The 24,750-nt window shown below is 41.8% G+C and overlaps 2 protein-coding genes across 4 annotated transcripts; both read left to right on the forward strand.

The window, feature by feature from the left end:
• The first annotated feature begins 329 nt into the window (after nt 1-329).
• LOC129597376 (phosphofurin acidic cluster sorting protein 2-like) lies at nt 330-9,666 on the forward strand. 3 transcript variants are annotated; one of them, XM_055494880.1, is made up of 17 exons: nt 330-505; nt 562-600; nt 755-1,170; nt 1,819-1,906; nt 1,985-2,080; nt 2,625-2,750; nt 2,821-2,968; nt 3,495-3,676; nt 3,748-3,807; nt 4,399-4,571; nt 4,634-4,784; nt 4,847-4,894; nt 5,565-5,973; nt 6,765-7,042; nt 7,474-7,896; nt 8,475-8,871; nt 9,272-9,666. In XM_055494880.1, exons 3-17 carry the CDS (start codon nt 848-850, stop codon nt 9,376-9,378), a joined length of 3,009 nt encoding a protein of 1,002 aa, XP_055350855.1. In that variant the 5' UTR covers nt 330-505; nt 562-600; nt 755-847; the 3' UTR covers nt 9,379-9,666. The 3 variants fall into 3 exon arrangements, with proteins under 3 accessions (XP_055350855.1, XP_055350854.1, XP_055350857.1); XM_055494879.1 differs by having other exon boundaries at nt 330-600; XM_055494882.1 differs by lacking the exon at nt 562-600.
• An 11,278-nt stretch (nt 9,667-20,944) lies between these two features.
• On the forward strand, nt 20,945-24,647 carry LOC129597367 (glutamate-gated chloride channel-like). The gene is made up of 11 exons (XM_055494859.1): nt 20,945-21,353; nt 22,051-22,130; nt 22,221-22,294; nt 22,674-22,842; nt 22,903-22,951; nt 23,056-23,138; nt 23,205-23,354; nt 23,624-23,703; nt 23,765-23,915; nt 23,977-24,256; nt 24,322-24,647. Exons 1-11 carry the CDS (start codon nt 21,274-21,276, stop codon nt 24,353-24,355), a joined length of 1,230 nt encoding a protein of 409 aa, XP_055350834.1. The 5' UTR covers nt 20,945-21,273; the 3' UTR covers nt 24,356-24,647.
• The last annotated feature ends 103 nt before the right edge of the window (nt 24,648-24,750 follow it).

The following is a 24,750-nucleotide window of genomic DNA, read 5'->3' on the forward strand; positions in this document are numbered from 1 at the left end:
AAAATGCTTGCGCCTTTCGTGCTAGCTTTTGGCGCATTTTCGCTAGTTAATATCCATACTGGAAAATTGTTTAAAGAACGATGCAAACAGCAAAAAATAAAGCAAGTAAAAACGACCCCACAGAATAACGTACAGGTACTTAATCGTAAGAAATACAGTCTGCAGAAATGTATGTACTGTATTCATTTCCGACTGATTCATTTCCGGTCGTTATGTCACATGTGTAAACATAGGTAACCGACGCCTGAACGGCGGACGCTCGTACCGACAGCCGCTCAGTTGTCTTAATTCGCTGCGCAGTTGCAACTTGCAGACTTGCTACCCTGGCACTGAATTTTCCAGTTTTTATGTTGTTGTTTTCCAACTTTCGAAATCAAAAGGGTGAACTGCATGCTCACGTTTTCTACAAAGACGACTTATTTATTATCATCAATATCCAGACATCATTCGGAAAGTTTGCTCAATAGTGAGCACACGCTGCAGACTGCACAACATCTGTGATCTGGTACGTGCAAACCAGCACCAAACAAATTCATGTTCATTCGTGTTTTTGGTACCCAGGGAGAATTGAATGCTCCGCTGCTGATATAGAGCTTTCAGGTAAGTTCAGCATTATTTGGCGATGCGGTGGAATGAATCAGATTATCGGATTATCCACCAAGGTGCTACGAATTGCAATCACGTGCATGCCGACGGGATTTTCCTTGACTCGCAGATGTTTCGTTGACAGTTCCAATCGATAATCTCGTTGCAGCGCTGATCATCCGTCTCCCACTGTGCGCCGTTGCGCTGTCCCCTTGATCGCTTCCCCCCACTGCCCCCCGCCATGCCTCCCTTCCCCTAACCCATGGCGGACCGCCTAACGAACCCCTCGCCCCTGACCCAGGGGACCGCCACCCGCCACGGACTCTTATCCAGCGTGGCCTCCAGCGGCACCCTCACCATCAGCCCCTCCTCGCCCTTCGCGCAGGGCAGCGGCCCCTCGCCCCACTTGTACGTCGGAGGGTCTCACACCCGCCCTCACAGCCATGGAGCCTTCGGGGGACTGCCGGCGGCCGTCAACTCGGGTTTCTCCCCCACCACGGCCTTCGGGGTGGTCCACAAGCCCATCCCCATGAAGCTCTTCGCCATCGGGGATCTGGACCGCACGCCGGCCTTCTGCACGCCCAGGTATACATTTACCCGTATTTTTCTTTATCAAATTTCTCTCCGTGTGTGGTGCAGCTGCCATTTCTTCCACATTTTGCTTTCATTGCAATTTGCAGTACGCTGTAAGTTAGATAGATGCCTTTGTAGAAAGTGGTATTTTTTCACTTTTGCCATTTGTTTTGCCTCGCTATTTGGGCAGCGATCGTTGATTTTCCTGTTGCGATCGTTCCCAGTCGGTTGCAGCTGGTTTCCTTTTTTTGCCAGCTTTCTTGAAATTTTTCCGCAAATTTTAAGAATTTGCAATTAAACGGTGTATTTGAATATATGTATTTTTATTAATTTGTTTTCGATGCGTAGTTTCAATGAATTTGGTTTCTGGAAATGCTAGCAAACAAAGTTGTGCAAGTACCGTATTTCCTGTTTCGATATCGCATATAGTCTTATTGTCGCTCTTTGTGGTGTTCGATGTTTTCCTAGGCGAGCGTAAACAGGATTTTGTGAAATTTGAGACGGGGGTGGTTATTTTAGTTACATGGGAGCAAAAAGATTACTAAATTCTGCTTACAATTTTTGTAATTCTGGTAGCATGAAAATTGTGCAGAGATTCAGAGGTCGATCTACATCTTGCCCGCGTACTACGATAATCGTTACGTTTCTCTGTCTGTGTAGAATCTGTAGTGTGCGTCTGACACGCTTGGTTATCTGCAAATGCCTGGAAGAAGGACTCACCTCGGTGACGATCGCTGTCAAAATGGAGGTGAGAATGTGGTCATATTGGAGCATACCGGGGAGTTGCTGAAAGTACTGAGAGATTTTTAATCATGGTTTGTTGCAGCGTTCCAAGAGAACGCTGCGCTCGGCGGAGATTGATTTGCCGGACAAGACCGGCGGTCTGCTGGACACCGAGCTGGATCTGTCCTTGTCTTTACAGGTACGAAGTCAGATGTTAAATTTACTGTACTCGTACTGTTTTTATTCACAGTATCGTCTAATTGGTTTTTTAATAATGTATGCCGATAATGCAGTCTACTGTATATCTGGATTTTGGCGGTTGGTATACTGGACTGATTATGAACATTAGTATGATTACAATGGAGTACAGTAGTGTGTCGGCACGGCTCCAATCTGCACAAATGGTATAGGAAATCGTAGTGCTGTGGCTGTTAAATTCTTCAACATTCGACTTCCAGAAGCTGCTGTTTGCCATGCGATAGCCTGACAGAGTAAAACGCAGTAGTATCATTTTTTGTTATATAAAATTTCTGATTGTTCAAATACCTCTATGCCGGATTAGTTGCGTTAGAAAGCGATACTGATGGATCGCGGGGCTGCGTGCAGTTTTTTTTTATAATGTACAGTAGTTCCAGATAATTTTCATTGATTTGTAGATGTTTTAATGTGGCTAACTGTCTGGCTTCGGGTTTTCCGTTTAATAGCTTACATAAAAGCGTAGTAAATGAGCTCCGTTTTTGCAGTATCCGCATTATCTCAAGCAGCGCGGCAATCTGCTGCTGGTGATGCTGCAGCGGCGGAAAAAGTACAAGAACCGGCGTATTCTCGGCTTCAAAACGCTGGCCATCGGCGGTGTGGATATGAACGAAGTATTGATATGAACGGCTTCTGTTATTCCGAACATCCGGTGTCGTGTATCAAGAGTTATTTGTCGTGTAGGTGCTGCAGCGATCCGTGGACCAGGAACTGAATCTCTACGCCAACGCCAAGAGCAAGGAGAACGTGGTGGCCCGCATCCAGATGGTCTCCCTCGCCACGCAACCCGTCTCGGCGCCCAACGGGAAGGAACCACTGGCACTGGAAGACGGTGAGGTTATAATGAGTGATACCAGTCAGCGATAGATTTTTCTTGTCATTGTCGAAAAACTAGCGCAACGGATACTTTGCCATAAATCGTACTTGTTGTGCTCTGGTGAAGAAATCGTAGTGTAGTGGTTACAGTGCCGTTCAAACTTGTTTCCTATACTTTTGCATTTTATCCTGTCTTGAATAAATGAGCGAATATCAGTATAACTTTTTTTATTGATTTTAATTTGTGTCTGAGTTTTGACAGCTTTCATCACCCAGTTTACCTCAGTATGGGATTAGTCATTAACTAAATATAATGATTTTCTCATAGTGAAATTTATACTTTATTCTGCTTAACCCTGTCAGTTCGTTATTTTGGTACAACGTCAGTTTGCTATGAGTGTCATGTACTATTTCATGTAGCTCAGTCAATTTAAGCCATAAGTATATTTTTATCGCTGACCTATGAATTGCGTAGATGTGTTGCTCGTAATGAATACTGCATTTCCTCGAAAATTCAAGAGTATTGTTTGTGGTGAGGTTAGATAACACCTCGGAGGAGGACGAGTACCTGTCGGATGTGTCGGACAGTGAAGCGGACGCCGGTGATGATCCGGAGAATGTGCGGCTGCGGGCGCACACCCATCCCCGCCATCATCACGCTCCCGGCGGGGAAGGCAGTGGCGGCGTCAGCGGCAAGAGCCGCCGGAAGATGGTCATGGGACGGGTACGCGCTGTTTTCCCCGTTACTTTCTTCTTCACAAGATTCCTCTGTTCAGTGTACTATTTTGATTTTAGCAAGGGAATTTCAAGCAGAAATTCATCTCACTGCTGCGACGCTTCAAGGCATCTGAAACGGTACGAACGGAAATTTAACTGGGTTTTGAATTCTGTATTTACTTAGGGTGTGGAGCTTTTTTTAAATGTAAGGGGTACTTTACATATTCTGTACATTTGTTCCTGCAGTAAATGCGTATTTTTGAATATATATGTTTTTATAACCACATTTTCTGTTTTTGGGAATTATAATTTTTCTTTTTTTTATAAAATAGCTGGAAGTTAGCCTGACAGTTGGCAAACTATGCTTTCATATCGTGTACAATGTACACGGTAAATCGTAGCCATTTCCGTGTATCGCGTATATGCTCAATAGACACGCTGAGCGTAGAAGATGGGCTCATGGCTTGCTACCATTTCCAGGTGATTTATTGCAATGATGCCGTTGCTTACATTAAGTTGTGAGAAATCTCAATTTTGACATCGTAATACGACTCCTGCTCTTTTTTTCTCACTTATATTTTTCTCATTACGCACCGGCGTTTTACTGGATGTATTGTTTATATGGGATATTAGTAATAACAGAAAAAGAAAACCCAAGCAAAATCTCATGGCAATAGAAAGAACATTACCTGCTGTTGCACTAGGCACGATTTCGATGTATTGCTACAGGGTTTCGATCCGGACGTGGATGTGGACATCGACCCGGAGCAAGCCGAACTAGACGCCAACGAGAAGGCGGTGTTGGAGGATGAGCTGCTGGATGAACTGGATTTCGACAGTGACAGCGCGCCCGAGTTCTTCGACAACATCAGCGTCCAGTCCACTCCACGCCCGCATCTCAGGTAACCAAACACGTTACATCTCGCTACGAACACTGTACAGTGTGGCGTTTGTTTCTCCGCAGTCCGTATTTCAAACCGGGTCGCTCGGGGTCCACCCTGATGCTGGCCAGCCAGAAGCCGACGGACAGCGGACTGTCGCCGTTGACCGGCGGCAGCGGTGGCGCGACTGCGTCCGGATTGACGCCGGATTCCGCGACGTTGAACGTGACACGGGTGCGTCAGGTGTAGCCGTGGAAATTTGCGTGTTGAGTGACTAAACGTGGTGGGTATTGCAGTTGGACAAGAACGACGAGGCATCCCGCAACAATTCTGATTCTCATCCGGTATGCTTGTGTTAACGCTGCTCTCGCTAGCGATGGCTTAACTCTGCTAAGCAACACATGAAAATTTTCGGAGAAATTAAAAATTGATACGTACCTAAATTTATTTATGCCTAAAAAGATGATACATATGAACTATACTTGGAGTTTTTCTTATGCCTAATTTTTTGATTCCTACATTTGTTAGAAAATCGGAAAATTAATGTTTTAAAGAAAATCGATTCTTATAATTTATCGTTTATCAATTATTAAATTTAAAAACGAAGTTTGACAAATTAATAATTTTTCAAAGGATACGAAAATAAATACGGCAGAAATCTAAATAATTATTCCATTTTGTTGGTGTGATATTCATTGTCAGTTTTGTTGGTGTTCGGTACATGGTAATTTGATTAGTGATCGTAGTACGGTGGCACGCAACTGGGTCGGCCTGATCTACATATTGGTGTCGACTAAACATTTATTTCACGGGACTTTACATTAACTGCCGCAGTAAACAGTAAAGATTTAATTAAACAGTTTTTTGTAATACATAATTTATTAGAAAATTTTTGTAAATTGTGAAAGTAATTCTTATGCCTGGTTTTCTCAAATGAATGACGAATTTCGTAATGGATTTTTGAATTTATCTTTCATCATCTCAACCGCAGCTGGCAAGAGGTGTGTTTGATAGGACAATCTCACCGATGAAGACGGCACGGCCGTTCACGAGCGCCGCCCCGAGGAATCCGGCGGAAAGGAGACGGAGAAGAAGCCGAAAGCCAAGGCGTTGGTGCTGCGCGAGAAGTCGTGGTCGATGCGCGACAAGGACAAGAAGCCGGCGTCCGACGCGGCGGCGTCCCTCCCGCGCGACGTGTACAGCGTGGAGGGTCCCGGGCGCAAGTTCAGCCAGGCCTTCCCGGTGGACCCCCTCCCGCGGGCGGTCCTCATGGAGCAGCTGCAGCACGTCTTCCCCTCGCCGGACGACGAGCTGCCCACCATGATGGTCTGGGTCAACGGGCAGCACGCGCTGGGCCGGCCGCTCGTCGACAAGTTCTGTGGCGGATTGGGCGGGGCGCCGGCCGTCGCCGTGGCCAGTATTGGTACGTGCACAACGGCAGTGAGGTTCTTTAGGTTTTTTTCTTTTTTATACCATACCTTTATTAATTTTATCTTTTTTATTCCTTTATTTTCTTTTTATTCTTTTAGTTCCTGTGTTCCTTTTTCATGCCTTTTTGATTCTTAAGTAGTACAAAGGTTTGAATCAACATCTTATCTTTTATTTGGTTTCTTGATTTATTTGATGATTTGACTGATTTATCTTTCAGATTACTTATTTCTTACTAATTTTGTCTTATCCATATGCTTGCTTTTTTATTTGTATTTCTTCACATTAATTATGCGAATCATTTTACGTAGTATTACGCGAATGCATATTTTTGTTATGTTGATGGCCTTTTGCCCAGTAAAGTAATAATTAATTATTTCTTTCGCTCTTCCTTTTTGTTTGTATTTGCGGCAGTCAGCACCGGATAATGTAGTTTAGAGAGCCGTAGTGTGTTTTGTAGTACGATGGCATCTTATTTCATCAGTATGATTGAAGCGTGTCAAATTTCTACCCAAGAATTTAATATGTTTGGTAATGCTGGATGTACATTTGAGATTTTTTTGGTTCTGATTTGTTGATTTTCCTTTGTAATTCCAACAAAGCTACTTACATTGATGTCAGTTGCTAGTGCATTTACATTATTACTGTCTATGTTTATATTTTATAAAACCTGGTAAATATATTTTTAAATGAAATGGAATTTGAATAAAATAAATAGATGGATTTTATAAAATCCCTTTGATCGTGGCAGTGTCTGCGATATCTTGCATACCTTGGCTTGTGTAGGTGATCTGAAGGCCTGCTTCGCGCAGTTGGTAGCGCGTTTCCAGCGCCTGCAGTTCTCGCGGGCCGCATCCGGCCAGCACCAGCCGGTGATCCGCGTGGTACTGTGCGGCGGGGACGAGTTCGTCAACGCCACGCTGCGTGTCTACGTGGAGACGTTCTCGGAGCGGCCGACCGACTGGCAGAACGGCATCCGCTTCATCTTTGTCCCGCTCGGCCAGAGCGGACTGGCGCGCTTCATCCTGCAGGCCGACACGCTGGCCGGCAAGGTCTTTGACGAGGTACGTCGCACCGGCACAACCAGCAGTGAGGCAGTGTAATTTTAATTCCATTTAGTGAATTTATTATTATTGTAATTGTTGTAATAATTGTTGTATAGGTCTTGAATGAAAGTTAATTTAGTTGGTGCGTATTTTAATCACGTCGCTGTACTCTCGTGTGTTTATGTTGTTGGGTATCGTACTGCAGTGTATTTGATCTAGCCGTATCCTCAACGCGTTAAAATGCTACCATGTGTGCAACGCATAATAGATTTAATTATTTCAAACGATGCTAATCTTTAACATTTTTTATCTGGCGGGACAAACTATCTATAATTATAATTTTTATTTATATAAAAACTGTATGTAGCATGTTGTATATTTTTTTCTGTAAAACCATAGGATAACCAGCCGTTGTGATTGCTGCAATCATACCCAAGTGTGATTGATAGATTTCCTGGTTCGCCGCGCTGGAGCACACGGACCCGGACGACGTGGACTGGGAGCACATCGTGGGGACGATGAAGCTGTACATCCAGTCGGCGGAGGAGCTGCTCAGTCTCCCGGTGGCGCAGGCCATGATCAACATCATCAAACCCCCGACACAGCCCGGTCCGGCGCCGCCCACTGACCAGCCGGACTCGCCGCAGCTCTTCATACCCTTCCTGATCGACGTGCGGGTCAGCGGCGGCCCCGATCTGCCGGTGAAGGATTCTCTGGAGACGGAGGAGCGCGACGCGGCCGGTCTGACGCCGCACGACACCCGCGACTTCTCCCCGCCCAATTCGCCCAATTTGGCGCATGTCCTGGGACTGGGCGGCGGTGGGGAGCGGGAACGGGAGCGGGAGAAGGCCGGCGAGCTGATGGAGTTGCAGGTATGTGGAGGAGGCCGGTGACTGGTAAACAGCAGTAGCTTGCGTTCCTGTATTTCTGCAGTGTAGCTTACTAGGGAAATTTGATTAGCTGTACTTTTGGGATTTTCTGATTTTTTTTGGAATTAATTTGGATCCCACCAATCTGATTAATCATATCTATTGTACCTATTTTTTCGTATTATTATTTTCGGTACATTTATGGTTTACTGGATATATTTTTCATGAGAGTCCTGCTCAGTTCACAGCAAGAGCTCACAACGTTGGTTTCACCGTGTTCAGTGACGGTAGCCGTAGAGTAGTGGCACGGAAGCGCCCCAAGTTCCTTCAACGTGCATCGGTATTTATCATTTACACTTGTCTTTGATGACTCAGCGACCATTGCCTCTAACGAATCATCCAAAATAGCGTTTTACTTCTTTTGGATTTTTTTGCCGATCAAATTGTGTTGGTTAGTCGGTTGGATTTCCTTATTAATAATAATTATATTATCGCATTTATGTCTCTTGTTCTAGTATTTTGGTTTGTCATTAACATAAGAATGTCATTGCACTGGTGGAGTAATGTGCTGACATATTCAGGTGGATTTCTGGATGCCGGGGAGTCAGTCGAGCGACGAGCGCAGTAAGAAGACGGAGGTCATCTTATCCGTGACGGAGACGCCGGGCAGCGTGGCCTCGCGCGCCCCCCACAAGGCCCCGCCCAAGGACATCCCCTCGGTGAAGACCTCGCTGAAGGCGCCCTTCAAGTTCCTGTACGTGGTGCGGCCCATTACGCAGGCGCAGCCGGGCGGCAGCGCCGTTATCGGCACGGGCGGCAATGTTTTCACGCTGCTGTACGCTGTCAAGGAGAAGAAGATCCCGCTGATGCGCGCCCTGGCCAAGAAGCCCAAGGACTCCGAGACAAGGACGGTCCGCGAGGAGCCCGTCACGCGCCTCATCTGCCGGATCAGTAAGCCCCAGGGGACCACCATGAAAGGTCAGTGGAACTTTGCATTAAGTGGAAGTTTGGTTAATCAAACTTTTTATATAGAAATGATTTTCTAGTCATAATTTAAATCATTTAATTAAGATTGCTGTTATATTTTTAATATTGATTTTTAATTTTGGTTGTATTCTTTATTACGTGCTTAAAACGGGTTCACTGTTATTTGACGCTGATGAGTGAAATATTTGCTATCAGTCAGTAATTAATTGTTTCCCAGGGAAACCATGTGAAGTATTCGTTATTATTTTGAAAACTAATCAGCCGTGAATGCAGATATAGAGACAACTTCCCCCGAGTAATATTATTACAAATGAATTTAATATTATTGAAATGACGTCTGATAAATGATGATGTGCAACGACGAAGAAAAGGATTGGTTTTTCCTTTGCAGTGGCCATCGACGGCTGCGACTGGCACCACATCAACTTCTTCCAGCTGTCGACGCCCTGGCATTCCACGGTCAAGACCTTTCCCCTGCTGATCTCGCAGCCAACATAGACGGAATGCGGATACCCAGTCCGTGCTGTCGCTTGTACATTTGCGTGTGCGTAATTCCCGTTGAATTTCTTACGTTTACTTTCTTATTCTCTCCCATTAATATCAGGTATTGAGTGTACATTCAGCACGACGGTGAGTGGTTTGTTTGGGCTGGTAGCGGAATTTTATTGACTTATTTCAGAGACAATTCTAAGACACTTAATGGCTGAGTGATGAAGATTTTTTTATTACGTATTATTTATTTAGACGGCATCTGTACAAAAGAATGAAAATAATAAAACATTTGTGGCGCGGATTAATGAAGCACTGCGAATTCGTGGGTCATTTGGTAGAATTAATAGCGATTTTAATATGCAGCATTACATCGTCATTTTATATTATCATTTTCGGCCATTTCCGGATTCGTTTTACTTTTATGGCCGCGATAGTCCTTCGATTTTTGACTTCTCTCTTGTTACCACCTTTTTTTTAATTCTTGCTGGCGTAAATGACGTACAAAAATAAAAACAGGCAAATTTTATTAAAGTAAGTTGCAAATTATAGCAAATCGTGATTGCGTTTGAATCCGACCGGGTTTTGCCATTGCTCTACGATAATCGTTGTCATGCCGGTGCCGAATCTGCAATGTCTGTCAGTGTGAAATATTTAATCTTAAGATTCAAATCTGCAAAGGGAGCACCGGCATTCGCAGTGTTGTGACTGGTGGTGGTTCCATCAAAAGCCATCCTGCTGATAATTAGATACTAATAATTTACGAAAGTATAGGCATTTTTTTTCCGTTGTTTTGATTTTTTACGACCGACGTACTCTGTATTGTGTCCGATCCGTTGCATTTTTGTAATGGTATAGCTTCACTTATTTAATGTATGCAGGGTGGTAAAGAAATCGTAGTGTGATGGTGGTTGAGTTGAAAAAATTTTGGTGCTAATCACATAAGGTGCGCTAATAGAGTGAAGGGGAAAAGCGTAGCTTTAAGTGAATGTTTTTGCCATTTATTTCGGACATTATTTGTTTGTCGGAGTTTCCCTCAAATTTCAGCTAATTTCGTCACTCGAAAGTACTTTTATTTTTTGGGTGGTCTTGTCTTTTCTTTAATTATCACTTGATCGTATTTTCTTCTAATGCTTACGTGAGTTTATTTATTATAGTGGTTTGGGTTTTTCTTCATCCATATAAAATTTTCTAAATAAAAAAACTCTACAGTACATGGGAAAATTGACTTTAGGAGATGACACTGCTTCTTTGCATTATACAAAGATGCCGATTCCTGTTTTCGAAACACACTCACCAAAGAAAACGGCACCGCGGTCGTCCACAAGGAATATCGTAGTGTAGTGTATCGCAGAATTTTTACTTGCGCTGATACTGGTGAGTTTCAAATTGTCGTACAGCGATATGGGTCAAGTTTGAGTGTCTCGTTTTCTCAACAACTTTTTCTCTGGCGTGTTGTTTGTATCGCAGTATTCCTGCGCCGGTTTGGTTAGGCAGTCCATTCTAATATAATATTATGAGTGTGTTTGTAATTCCCGTTGAATTCCTATTTTTGTTTTCTGGGTTAGTATCGATACCGTACTGAAGTCTGAAAGTAGACACGATGGTGAAAGTGTTTGCGCTGGTAACTGTGTTTTATGTACTGAGTATTTTAAAAGATCTTAGGTAGATTTGAGAAACCTACAAAAATTTAAAATTTTGGAATGAGAGATTTTCGTAAATTTGATATTCTTTGTGTAGGCGGTACTTGTTCAAAATAGGAAAACCATGTTTATGGCATGATTAACTGAGCACTACAAAACCGTATTTATACGCCTGACACCGTTGCATAAATTTCAAAGGTCATTACTTAATTCCATGTTGCAGAGAATGAATCATAAATAAAACCGGAATTCCAGATCGCTTAGTTGTGCAGTCAAGCTGTTTGTAAATGGCACATAAAAACACTAAAGCCGCCCTTTACGGTTGAATGGTAGGTCGCCAAAAACAAACATATACATAGATTAACTGCAGGGATTTTCGGATAGAACAGCAATGACTTGTGCCCGGATCTTTGGAGCATTTCCGTGTACTCAAAATTTCCTGGTCCAAATCGAATCTGGTTTTTTTTAAACACCGAAACTGTCATTTTACCAGTAAGGGAATTAATGTGTTTTGTTGGCCGAAGACTACAGTGCTGCCAGATTTGGTTAGCGGTTGCACAACACAATCGCATACTTAATTTTGTACGGGTACTATTCGCAATCGCGCTACAGTATTCTAATACAGGAAAAGTGCGTTCAGATACCGTGTTCTTCATGCGGACGAAAAGATTTTCGCGGTGACCTTTCTAGTTGAGACGGCGGTTGCGGTATATACCTAAATACTAACGTAAACCTTTCGGTGCTAGTGTAATCTTGTTATTTACGATACATAAACCGTCTTGTATTTTGGCGCGCTTTCTTATGAGGAGGATTCTTAATTTTTTTGTTTAGTACAACACTGGACATTCTGTTTCCTTGTACTCGTTCGTTTTCGGACATAGGTTTCTCTTCAGCTGTTAAATTTACTTTTGACGCAGCCCGTGTAAGAAAAATAAACATTCGCCAATCAGTCGTAAGATTTCTACCTAATTACCGCAGACTATAATTCCTATCGTAAACCGGCTGGTGACTATGTTATAACTGCTGACATTGTAATATTACCATAACACTGACAAATTGAACCTTTAATAAGTATCGTGGTACGAGTGCAAACTATGCACCAGAACAAAACGGCATTTACAAAAGAAACACTTCCTCTATGCTATCCTGGTCGGGGATCGTACCCATTACACAAATCGCGTTTCCCCGTTGTATTTGCATAGATATTCGCTGTTTAAAAAACTCTTTCGCCCGCTTTTGGCCAGTTGAAGCCGCAATACCGTTTCCAACCGTTTCCACTAGCTTTTTAGTACCGTCTCCAAAAGGTCCGTAAATTTCGAAGGCTGCGGCAACGAAATCGTCGCAGCCTTAATTGCCATAACACTACATCTGCATTCGTAGTGTTATGGCAATTAGTCCTCGATCTCTCTTCAATGCTGCATTATCGTTTAACTTTACTTTCGCCACGGATCCTGATACGGTACATATGACAGAGAAAATAAATTTAATCTTTTTAGTGAATATTTTTTTAGTTAACTGAAATCAGTGTCGGTATACCTACTGTACTTAACAGTTAACGGTATGTGTACAGCTGATTGACTTATATTAACTCGCGTATTGCTTTTTCATATTTTATGTGTGCTTGTACGAATACTGGAATTTTTTTAGCCGTTTTCTTTCGTATTTTTTAAGTGTACGTATTTGTATTTTTAAACATGAATACATGATTATGGCATGACGGGTCGGCTTCACATTTCGACACAGGACGTAAATAATCAATTTTTGATGATGTGATGTCATTGTCCACACCAAATTTTGCCGGTGTATCAAGAATTCGCTCAAAACTCGTAGTACGTATGATGGCAACTATAGCTTCACCGCTAGGCGGAAAATTGCATCCTCCATTGCCATAAACCATTACGAAACGGTACATTAAAAGTTTCGGTAAACAGCAGAATAAATTTTTTTTAAGAACCGAAATTATTTCATGTTTTACGATTATACCTGCTATGTATGGTACGTTCGGTGTCAGCTTGGGAAGGAACTGCACTGCTCATCTGACTTGGCTGGTTTTCTGTAAAAGTCTGTAAGAAAGACTTCTGCAGAATCCGTTTCACGTCAGTTGGTGGGTGTTTGGTTTCTGGGTCGTATCTCCATTAAATGTCGATACTTCCGGCCGCCTCTGACATTGGAAAGATTATTTTCTATTAATCTTATGTATCTGTACAAGCTTGTATAAAAACAATAATTATCATGTAATCAGTTCTGAAAGCTTTTTTCACGTGAAAAACACATCGATTTACTTCCTTGCGTTATTACTCGTATTTACTTCGCAAATTTTGTTCTCACGGTTGTTGTGACATTTTAAAGTTAAAGTTCGGAGGCGGTATAAAGCCAGGATTTAAAACGATTTTAACTGGTAGGCAACTGTGCTAGCCATACGTGCAAACAATTACAAAAATTGGCCCGAAATCAGTCGCTGCTCAATAAAAAGCATCCACATGTACAGATACAACGAATTTCAGGTGGATATAGACTACTGTATGTAGAATTTGCGCTGATCGTGCTGGTACTTCCCTCGTACTTCAGCTTAAGGGGAGGGCTATGAGATGAAAGTGGGTCTGGGAAAACATGAATAAGTTTAAAACAACTGAAAGAACACTGTTGCTATTGTTATGACTGCAGGCGCAAAAGGTTTGGCTACACAATGGTGTGCTGCGATCTTGTCTGCGCTCTGTCTAGACAGAGCTATTCAAGAAACAAAGAAAAAACTTTGGAATCAAAAGCTGAATGAGAAAGTTTTTTCGAATTAGATGCAATACACATCGTTAAATGTGTTTTAGCCTGGAAAGCTTATATTCTCCAACATGTTAATAAAAAATGTTGTTAGTTTACAAAAAAATTGAGAAAAACACTTTCTGAAAAGTGTTTTTTTGAGTTTACTCAAACACGCTTTGTTGGACTACAGCGGAGTGTCGGTATATAAGCTTTCTAGAAAATAACACATTATCTGATGCCCATTTGGAAAGTGTAGGAAGTTTAACAATGAAGTTATCGATTTTTAAAGCCCTTTAACTAGTTTTTGGAAAACGTCAGCTGAATGGAGGGCTTGTTGACTGGCCGGCAGCAATGTGTGCCAGAGCCGGCTACCCATGCCCGCGCTGTGCATAAAGAGATCAGACAGGACATAGCTTGCGAGGGAAGAATGGGTTTGCTCCGGCCACAGGACAGCATTTGATGTTCTGTCTGAGATCTTCTGTGGCATATCTGCCATGTGGCTGGCCATGGCTAGCCGATAACATCAGTGCATTTACTGCGCCGCTGCTGACCCGCCTTGTTTTTTAACTGATAACTTGTGATCACAGTATACTATATCTTATCGGGACACACTCTCTGGAAGCCCGAAAATTTTCCTACAAGCTGATGTTAAAATTTGAAACATATTAAACGAAAAGTCATCTCATAGTGGTCCCCTTAAGGAATGAGCTGTTGGTTGCTAATTTTGATGTAGGCTAAAAATAATTTTGTTGGTGGTGCTATTAATTTTGTCACTGGTATATATAATCTGCTGAAAAATCGTAGTATCGTGGCTGTAAGCATGCAAACAGAAATTTCGTTGGCACAATATGTTCCGTGCGATTGTGGTTTTAATTGTCGACATTTTTACATACTTAACACAGTCGTTCACTGTCGCCAGCGAGTTGCATTTTTGCAAAGTGGCGTTTTTTTACCAGTACTTTTTAACAGTTAATTGCGAATTACATTGTATTTTTCATAATATTTTTTTTGGTACTGGTACATAATTTCCATGAATGCGTTACTTGTGAAGAGAATTGTACGAGTACAATGCACTTTGTATGTGTTTTCCTTTTGCGATATTGCACGTTGTCGCTGTTTGTACTGTTCACGGAAACATGTACATGAATTAAGTGGTAATTGTATTTTGGATTAAAAAGATAACAGTACGTCTATTACTTCGTAAACTTGTGGAATCAAAGGTTTCCAAAGGTTGCTAGAGGCTGCAATGAAAATAACCGGAAGACTGCCATTGTACTACGATACTGCTACGATAATTATATCCGTGCAGAATGTGCAGTGTGCATCTGACACGTTGATTTAATCTTTATTGGTCAAATCGAACACAAGGCGCAAGATATCGGAACATAATAAAGTGATAAAGAAAAGAGATATAACAGGTAAATCTGACACGTTTGGTTATCTGCAAATGCCTGGAAGAGGGACTGACGTCGGTGACGATCGCTGTCAAGATGGAGGTGCGACGCGCAGTATGCTGTAGTACACTGCCGGATACCGTGGTTGGTCGCAGCGTTCCAAGAGAACGCTGCGCTCGGCGGAGATCGATTTGGCGAACAGGACCGGCGGTCTACTGGATACCGAGCTGGATCTGTCCTTGTCTTTACAAACACGAAGGCAAGGTTGATTTTGAGTTTACTGAACTGTTTTTATTAACAGTATCGACTAGATAGTTTCTTAAATATTGTGAGTCGATTATGCAGGCGATATCTTGGTTTTTACGGTTGGTACACTGTACTTATTATTGGCAGCAAAAACTGTAGAATAGTCTTACGGTACGGTATCAATCTCCATAGGAGGCATCGGAAATCGTAGTTCTGTGGCTATTGGCCGATTTAGTTATCATTAGCTTCAGTATGCCGTCATCCATGCGATAGCCTGACAGAGGTAAACGCTGTAGTATACGAAGTAGTTCAATTTTTTATATTTCTGGTTGTTCATTTCCCTGCGGTATACGCCGGATTTGATGCATTCGAAAGTAATACTGATGGATCGCGGCGTGGGGTGCAGTTTTTTTATAATGTAGTTCCAGGTAATTTTCATCGATTTGTAGCACTTCGCTAGTTATAGTATTCCATGCATTTCCGCTAATGGCCTGACAGAGTAAAACGCTTTAATACAGCATCGTTTTTTTGTATTTCTGGTGGTTTATTTATACCTCGGATAAGTTGCATTAGAAAATATTTTGTAATAGTGTTGGATCGCGGCGTGACAGATATTCTGCGTGCAGTTTTGTATAATACTGTTGTTCCAGGTAAATTTAACCGATTTGTGACATTTCTTGTCAACTTAACGGTCATAGCTTACATGTATGGCTTCGAATTCAAGTTGTGAATTAAGTTTTCTGTTGAATAGCCTTTCGCAAACGCGTATATCTATATGTAGTAGTAAATGCTGATGTAGTAGTAAATGTAGTAGTAAATGCTGATGTAGTAATAATACTGATGATATGTAGTAGTAAATGTCGAAGTTCGAACAGCTTGAGTCATATTACGGTACAATGTAGCGGGTGGCTGTCTGCGTATAAGGCACATCCTTTCTCAGCCACTTCACTACGAGCCTACATGAAATATTAAAATTTATCGTTAATAGCACTGATGAGTACTGGTACTGTCATTGACGACGTTAACGTTTGTCTTCATTTGTAGTGTCGTGGCATTAAGCTGTTATAAGCAAGAAAGTACAGCTTCCTCTTGGGGCGATACGAATTTAAGGCTGTCGGTTTCGAAACATTCGGCAGTTTTGGTACATCTGCCAAACGATTTGTTAACGAGATTGGGAAGAGGATTTTGCTACAAACCGGCGAGATTCGTAGTCTGGAATTTTTGAAACAGAACATCTCTTTGCAGTTCAACGTGGTAATGCTGCTTCAGCAATCGGTACTGTAGAGAACGCTGTTTCGTTTAACCATAATTAGATCTTGATATTGTTATCATGCTATTGAAATAAAAGATACAAGCTTTATGCATGACCTGAGTCACTTCTCCACTAATGTTTGACTACAACCTCTCCACTTGAAACCCTGAGACAGAATACGGTTTCCCGTTGTTTGCTGTAACTGTCTGTAAATATTTCTTCTGGTTTGCTAGTTGGGGGCCGTTTGTGGGCTTTTGCATTACTGGTGGATCAAAGCATTACAGTAACGTAGGCACTTTCCGGATCCTCGGCAGCAGCTGTAACGATTACCTACTTGAATATGTCACGCTTGGGGACAACAAAATTTTTTAAAAATTTAAAAAAATAACTGAAAAGTTACAAACATTTCGCAAAAACGAAAAATCCCGCAGAGCCGGGGATCACAGAAAAACAAGGAAACGTGCGCCTGAAATCAAACGCTGCTCAGTAGAAACTCTGACAGCAACATTTTAGGCGGACAGTCACCATACAGAATTTGCGCTGATTGTGCTGGTATTTTCTACTACTTTGCTCATACTTCACTATGGAATGAGCTGTTGGTCGTACATCAAGAATTTGTTGAAAATCGTAGTATGGTGGCTATGTGCTTGAATACCCAGAACTCGTTGGCAAATCAACTTCGATAACAGGTACCTTACGGGATGGTAAAGTGTCAATGATTAATTTTTTATAAAAACAATCAAATGAACGCATCTCTGAATTGCACTGCTTTTTGTAACTGAATTAGCCTCAGCTTTAAAAATATTACAGCGGTTAGTTTCGTAGAACGATGGCACCGTTGCGATCAGGAACGTTGTGCTTGGCGGGTGTTTTGTGTAATACATATGTACGATTCGCAGCATAGGCTCCAGTGCTTAATGAGTATCAGAAACTGTTTTCTTTTCTGACTTTTATTTTTTTCCTACAGAGTTTCTCGTTACAATATTAAACATACTCTTTGTTAATTATCAAAGTAATTTTTTAGTCGTTTTCAGTCCAGTTTGCCCAGTTCAGTTTAAAAGGGCAGTATCACCATGAACATAGGAGCGCACGATAAGTGAAAACATTTTTTATAGCATTGGCATTGGCGTGTATTGGTACCCCTATTATGGGTATGGCTTCTCCCTAGTCCGTCAAGAATCTCTAGATGGGAACCCGTTATGGCGGTATTCGCGACGACGTGTTTACCACTTTGGAGCGGATAGTTCGTTCGTAAACTAACCTTACATGTCCCCAAACACCCCAAACACAAGTACTACTCGCTTGATCGCTTCCCGACTAATGTCGTGTCTCCCGTCTATTTCGTTATTGTACATTCTGCATTTCCATATACATAATAATCAAACGCCATTAAGCGATACATAGAAATCAGCCGACAGCCGAAATCCTGCGGCCTAATCACCGTGAACGCTTCGGCTTGAATGGGCGCGTTGGCCGGAAGTTGGAACGTAGTGCTGTTTTCGCATTCCCATGCACATAAATCGATGTTGTATGCGGACGACGTATTTCTGTTGTTTGTGGTCATACATTCGCTTGTCCATGCTCTAACTAACCTCTCAGTTATATTTCCGCTAACCGCGTTTATTTTCGGACAGCTGATTTCTTTCGAAATCAAGCCGTGTCGCGGTCGCCTTCTTCCCCATCCCGGCAATAGCTGCACGGCTGCTGGAGATGCAAGTACCTAATTAGTGCTGTAAATAAAATTATGCCGGTAATGCAAGATGACTTCGGGCCTGTATTTTATTTTTAAATTTATCGTTGTTGCATCGTTACTGATGACAGTTTTCGTAAGTTTGTCAATTTGGTGTTTCTATGACTGTAAGAAAGGTCATCGCGCGGAGGACTACGATACCGGCTGACAGTGGAGGAAGTCCATGCGTAGAATCCTTAGGGTACTAATCATAATCAAAGATTTAAAGCTGATGGCGTCTTATGTTGTCACTACTGCCGACACGGCGACACCGGCGTACAATGAGATTTGCTAAGACATTGAGCTAGAAGTGATGTGACAATTCCAGCTCGATCTCCTAACCAATCTCATCATATGCGCCGTCGTCCAGGGCGGCCTATATGCGGTGAGATTTTGCCTGGCGTAATAAGAAAAATTATTCAACTAATGGATTTTATTTTGCATGAATTTCTACATAATTACTGTAATTTTATGGAAAAAAAGTCATGCTTTAATTGATTGTTTTCTCCTGTCCGTATGTACAGCAGCTACCAGATGATTGTACTCTTTTATGCTTTTACTTACTCGTGCATCAGAGTTTATTACAAAAGTGCAAATAATTGTTATAATGGCTTTGCTTTACGCTTTTGTCCGGTTTTTTCTACAAAGCCTCCTTAACTTTAAACAAGTTCATATTCGTAAACTGAATTTATGTTTATTGTTTTCGTATTTCTGTTGGTAAATTAAAGTATGTACTGTATAGAACTGCTAGAAGTACGTATGCGTCAGACGCATGGAATGCCATGGATCACAGTCACCCTTAAATCAGTTGCTTTTTGCTTTTATCAGCAAGTAAATACTTATATATCGCCTTGCACAGGAAATTGTTGCGCTGTTTTCTGGATATTTTTGTTACAACACAACGTAATAATTTTATTTGCAGATTTCAATGTTATGGCATCATCGAAGCATGCATATATCATGATATATGCATGCTTCGATGATGCCGCAACAATTCTGGGAGCAGACCTTGAAAAGCGGTTCCCGCTTTTTCTCTTTGTCATGGAACGAATAATTTGTCTTAAGATTTATTAATTATTGTTTGTACTCGTATTCTCGATTTTCGGTTAAGCTAATAACAGTTCATTAAGTTAATTAAAGCGAGCTGTTTTCGAAAACGAATACGAAATACTTGGCGATATGCAGAAAATTAATCAGTTATCAATGCGAAATAAAGAACCATCCGTGATCGTTGAATTAGTAAGTAAAGTAGCTGTAAACATATTGATGTACAGATACAATACAACATGTAAAATTGGATACGAGTAGTTAATTAAATTAATTAGGTAACTGGTGCTGACTTGCAGCAGTTACCTACTGAGTAAGTAATAATTTGATACATGTACGGTATATACTGGGCTGTCGACGGATGCGGCTCCACATTAATAATTTCTTCTCTTTTATCTTGGGTGTAATTCTGTATAAGCCCATGTCACTCATGTGTGTTAGTTTATAGGGAATGTTGGCGCGATGGTGGGTGTTATGTTTGCGCTGGTAACCAAGTTTCTTTACTTACTGTATTGAAAAGTTTTAAAGCAGCCATTTTACGGCATTTAATGTTTGTGCTATGTCGACGATCGTTCCGTAAAATATGTGTTGAAGTGACTGTGTTCTAGTGTTAGACTTCATAACAATAATGTGCGCAATGCGCATATAAATAAGCACAGCAAATCCGTACCGCTGCATAGCATGCAAAGGTCAACTTGTTGCATCTACCTAGTTCACATTTTCTTCCTTATGCAAAGTATTAAGAAATAATTTTTGCTTCATATATGGCGGCAGACTAGCGGTTGAGGTCTGAGTGTGTTAGAGATGAAGTTCGTGATGACAGAAAACAAAATGTAAACAAATCTGTTTTTATGGACAACTGATTGCATAATAAAATTGTTGGCGATTGTCACATACACTGTTCTATGTATTGTCATAGTTTACTATGTACGAGTTACTACGCATACTTCGTATTATTGATATCTGCACTCTACAGTATATATCGCTTGTCGCCGGTCAAGTCCTTATCGTACCAAACCTTTCAATGCTAATCAATTAGCATTGTCCTTGAGTTTTTATTCCTTAGAATTTTTATTGTTTACCGCATTATTACTTTATTTCGGTCTTATATGTATTGTTTGTGATGGTTTATTTTTACTATTACTAAATCATTTCCTGATGCTGTTTTAGTAATTTTCAGCATGCACCGTGCAGTTACAAGTGTCGTTTTTGTGCTATTATTTTCAATTTAACTAAAGCATTATTTTTATGGTTTAATTAAATAAACATAATTTTATTTTTTGCTGTCTTTTTTAAAATAATTCTTTTGTGACTGCCTTTTTGATTAGAAGGATCAGATTATGCTTTACGCGGTACAACCGCGTGATTTCACTGGAAAAGGCAGCAGCCGGTGCATTGTATATCGGTTAATCGACAATTAATCTGCATAATCACCCGGTCACAATACACAGGCTGTTCAGCTGTGGAAACACTTTTATTTTATCGCTCGAGTGCACCTTCGATAACATCAAGAACAGGGTTACAAAACCTTTTCCTAGCCAAACAGCAAATACACTACCGGCGGAAATCCTTCAGAACTTGCCGCATAAGGACTAACTAAGGCGGCCTGGAAACCGGTTGCATTAGCATTAGACCCGAACGCACCGTGTGTCTGTTGTTTTCTGCACACATTAAGTCGCGCCCAGAATAACTCTCGTGACAGTTTTTTCCCACTGACATTGAAATTTCGCACCTGCGCCAGCTGCATTCAGTTGTAGCAAAAATTATTCTGCGGTATTTTTTGTCGGCCAACAACGCGGTGATTTATTATCTGGGAAGCCGTGGTAATTTCACATCATGAAATTCGCTAACATTTGCCGGTATTTGCTGGCAGTGGCTGTCTTCGCCGTTGTTGGAGTATCCTGCCAAAATGAGCGGTAAAAATTTCTCAACTATCAAAACATAATTTTAAATGAATACAGTTTTTGAAAACTCAACTTTATTATTATTCTCTACATCGAATTCGTCTTCAGAAATAACATAAACAATATTTTTGAACTTTCACGTACTTAGTAATATGTGTTGTACGAGTACATAATTAACGTTTCTAACGGCCTAACATCGTATTTTTATTTTCTCTTGTGTTCTCTAGTTTTAAAGCAAGTATTTCAGCAGCGCATTATTAAAAATTATTTACGAAAGCTATATGAACCAGTTCTTGCCCTGCCCAATGTGACACTGCATGCCAATTATTGATTTGATTTAATAATATATTTGCACACATTTTATTTTTATCATTTTCATCTGCTTTTACTGTTGAAAATTTTGAATCATTTTAGTTAGATCATTGATCATTAATTATTTGATTTTGCTACTTAATTTGGATCATATAGTTATCGGACTTATTAAAGGTTTCAGTTCAAACCAGCGCCGGTTTGTTATTTGAATTGACCTTTGCCGAGTTAAAATAAAATCTGGCCAAATATTTCTCCAAGTTTGCATTTCAGTAAACAGTCTTTCTAGAAGTTTTTGCCAGAAAAAGATAGCCATTAAGTTTGGGAATAAAAACCTGCTCTGGTGGTACTTGCCGTGCTGCAGCTATTTTCATTGGCTTGAACGATCCGCTTTATGTAGGCGGTTTTCCGAAAAGGAAGTCCTGGATATGTTGCTGGAAGGCTACGATACTAAGCTCCGCCCTGGCCTTAACAGCACCGGTAATCCTTGCGTCCGTTGCGTGATTACAGCTGTATTAATTCAGCTTCTTACATAACCATAATTTACTATTCATACTTGATTGACTATAGGTGAAAGTCAGCCGGTGCATGTGCGCGTCAACATGCTCATCCGCAGTATTACCCGTGTGGACGACATCGCTATGGTAAGCCCAGTTGACATAAAATTACTTTAAAACCGGTCTCCCCGAGTGCCAGTAGAATATACTCGTAAGTTCAAACAAAACTGCAAAAAAATTAAAATTAATTAGGAATTGCCGAACATTATAAAGACAGCTGAACGACCGTAATATACGTACACAGCGTAAAACCGTGAACCTGCTGGACAACGTCCCGGCAAATGATTAAAAAAACAGTCAGCCGGCTTATGATAAAGCAGTAATTCATATGTTTACTGTTACCATATGTTGTTTTTAGTATTTGTTTAGTTAAATCATTGACCCACTGATCATTAACAACGAAGCTTCAGTTTTCCTGAATTCAATACCCTGCTTGTGATTAAAAACGTACATGTCCTGTGAGCAGGCGTATGACGCCCAGATAACACTGCGCACCGAGTGGAACGATCCGCGACTGGCCTACGACGCGCCGCACCTGGCCCATCTCAACCTGCCGGATCCCGATCGCATCTGGAAGCCGGATCTGTTCTTCCAGAACGAACGCTCCGCCTACTTCCACATGGTCCCCACTCCCAGTCAGTAAATTCTTTAATCATCACACTGCAGTGCAGCCGATGACCTTTATCATGTTACAGATGTCATGACACGGATTACTCCCAACGGCGACGTGATGAACAGCGTGCGGTACGTTCAACAACATCGGTATCACGATTGTGCCTTGTTTAACCGTTTATTTACAGTCTGACGGTGACCTGTTTAGGGTGCCTTGTTTAACCGTTTATTTACAGTCTGACGGTGACCTTTGGATGTCCCATGGATCTGCGCATGTTCCCCATGGATCGGCAGGTGTGCGAGATCCGTATGGCCAGTTGTAAGTACAGCCCGGCGTCTACCACGTCAAATGCAACAGGCTGTACAACGATGACCTTTGACTTAGATGGATTTACTAGTCGCGATGTCATCGTGGAGTGGAAGACCGGAGCGGCTTCGGATTTCCAGCCCATTCAGCTGGCCGCGGATCTCACCATGGCCCGCTTCCGTCTGGTGGACCGTAAAGCCAGCACGTGCACTTCGCACACCACTAGCGGTGCGAACATTCATATTTTATTTGATTCATTTGGTTGGGTTTGGTTTTTTATTTTCCATATTATTTTATTTATTTTTGAATCACACATTTGTATTTTGTCGTTTTATTGCATTCTCTTTTTTTCCGTTGTGGGGGTTAATCATGATTACTCACCTTCCGGTGTACACGCGAGTGATAATTACAGCTCGGTAAAATTTCATATGGTTAAAATTATGATCTGCAATTGGTCAACAGTGCTGTGTTATTTATTATTGCATTGTTATCAACAGGAACTTACTCCTGCATCAAAGCCGGATTGTTTCTCCAGCGTGAACTCTCCTACTATATCTGCCAGGTGTACCTGCCTACGGTAAGGCGGCTTTTTCATTATTACCCGATAATCTGGCTCCAGGGTTCAACGTGTTTTACAGACCGTGCTGGTGCTGGTGTCCTTCATCAGCTTCTGGTTCGACGCCGGCGCCACCACCGCCCGCGTCCTCATCGGCGTTATGACGCTGCTGACCATGGCAACCACCCAGGCCGGCATCAACTCCCAACTTCCGCCGGTAGCCTACACCAAAGGTCAGGCGTTTTCTCTGTGCAAAGTTTAAATGCTTTCACCTGTATTAAACTTCTTTAACAGCGATCGACGTATGGACCGGCGTGTGCCTGTTCTTCATCTTCGCCAGCCTCCTGGAGTTCGCCGCCGTCCACTATTATTCGCGCGCCGAACGTCGGCACACTAACACGGTGGTGCGCATCGACAACAACGAGCAGCCGCTGTTGAGTGACGCGTACGGTCAGCGCAAGACGTTCGGTCTGCAGATACCGGTGGCCCGCGCCCACAAACTGGACTTCCTCTCCCGTCTCATCTTCCCGCTGGGCTTCCTGGTTTTCAATATTCTCTACTGGAGCATCTACCTGTACGTTCCGTGCCGGAAACAAAGCATCTAATATTTTTGTATTTATAGTAATAACTGTTTTTCAGAGCCACCGTCCGACAATGGCCGGATCCTTACTAAACCGTTAATCAAAGACCGATGTTCGTTCCTGCAAATTGATATGCCCTAATTACCGGCTCTGTATAAGAACATTCGATGGATTTGAAAATTATATTGCCAAATATTCAATTTTGAGTGGCTATATGCAGTTTTTGTATTACGGTTTTGGGAATTGCTAGACCAGGGTCTCCCAGGTATAAAATGCGGGATTATTGTCTACTCTCTCCGGTTTTGCGAGTTGTCTTCGCACTTCGCCCTGTATTCAACATTCTGGTGAAAATAAAGAATGAAATAAATAACAAGAAATGCTCTAGGTAACTACCTTTTTCCGGGCTCCATTCTGTACAACGTAGAATACTTGAAATGTTTTTTGCGACGCCTACTAAGGGAAAATTTTGCATAAATGCACTGACAGG

The sequence above is a fragment of the Paramacrobiotus metropolitanus genome, unplaced genomic scaffold (genome assembly GCF_019649055.1).
Source record: "Paramacrobiotus metropolitanus isolate TYO unplaced genomic scaffold, Prichtersi_v1.0 Parri_scaffold0000104, whole genome shotgun sequence".
In the NCBI taxonomy this organism is placed as follows: domain Eukaryota; kingdom Metazoa; phylum Tardigrada; class Eutardigrada; order Parachela; family Macrobiotidae; genus Paramacrobiotus; species Paramacrobiotus metropolitanus.

What these genes read in the sequence shown, in the direction of transcription:
- LOC129597376 (XM_055494879.1), top strand. Translation starts at nt 848, where the DNA reads ATGGCGGACCGCCTAACGAACCCCTCGCCCCTGACCCAGGGGACCGCC. An exon ending in ACCACTGGCACTGGAAGACG is followed by an intron (nt 2,969 to 3,494) that starts GTGAGGTTATAA and finishes TGGTGAGGTTAG; the next exon opens with ATAACACCTCGGAGGAGGAC. An exon ending in GGAAGATGGTCATGGGACGG is followed by an intron (nt 3,677 to 3,747) that starts GTACGCGCTGTT and finishes TTTTGATTTTAG; the next exon opens with CAAGGGAATTTCAAGCAGAA.
- LOC129597367 (XM_055494859.1), top strand. Translation starts at nt 21,274, where the DNA reads ATGAAATTCGCTAACATTTGCCGGTATTTGCTGGCAGTGGCTGTCTTC. An exon ending in CCCTGGCCTTAACAGCACCG is followed by an intron (nt 22,131 to 22,220) that starts GTAATCCTTGCG and finishes GATTGACTATAG; the next exon opens with GTGAAAGTCAGCCGGTGCAT. An exon ending in GCCGGTAGCCTACACCAAAG is followed by an intron (nt 23,916 to 23,976) that starts GTCAGGCGTTTT and finishes CTTCTTTAACAG; the next exon opens with CGATCGACGTATGGACCGGC.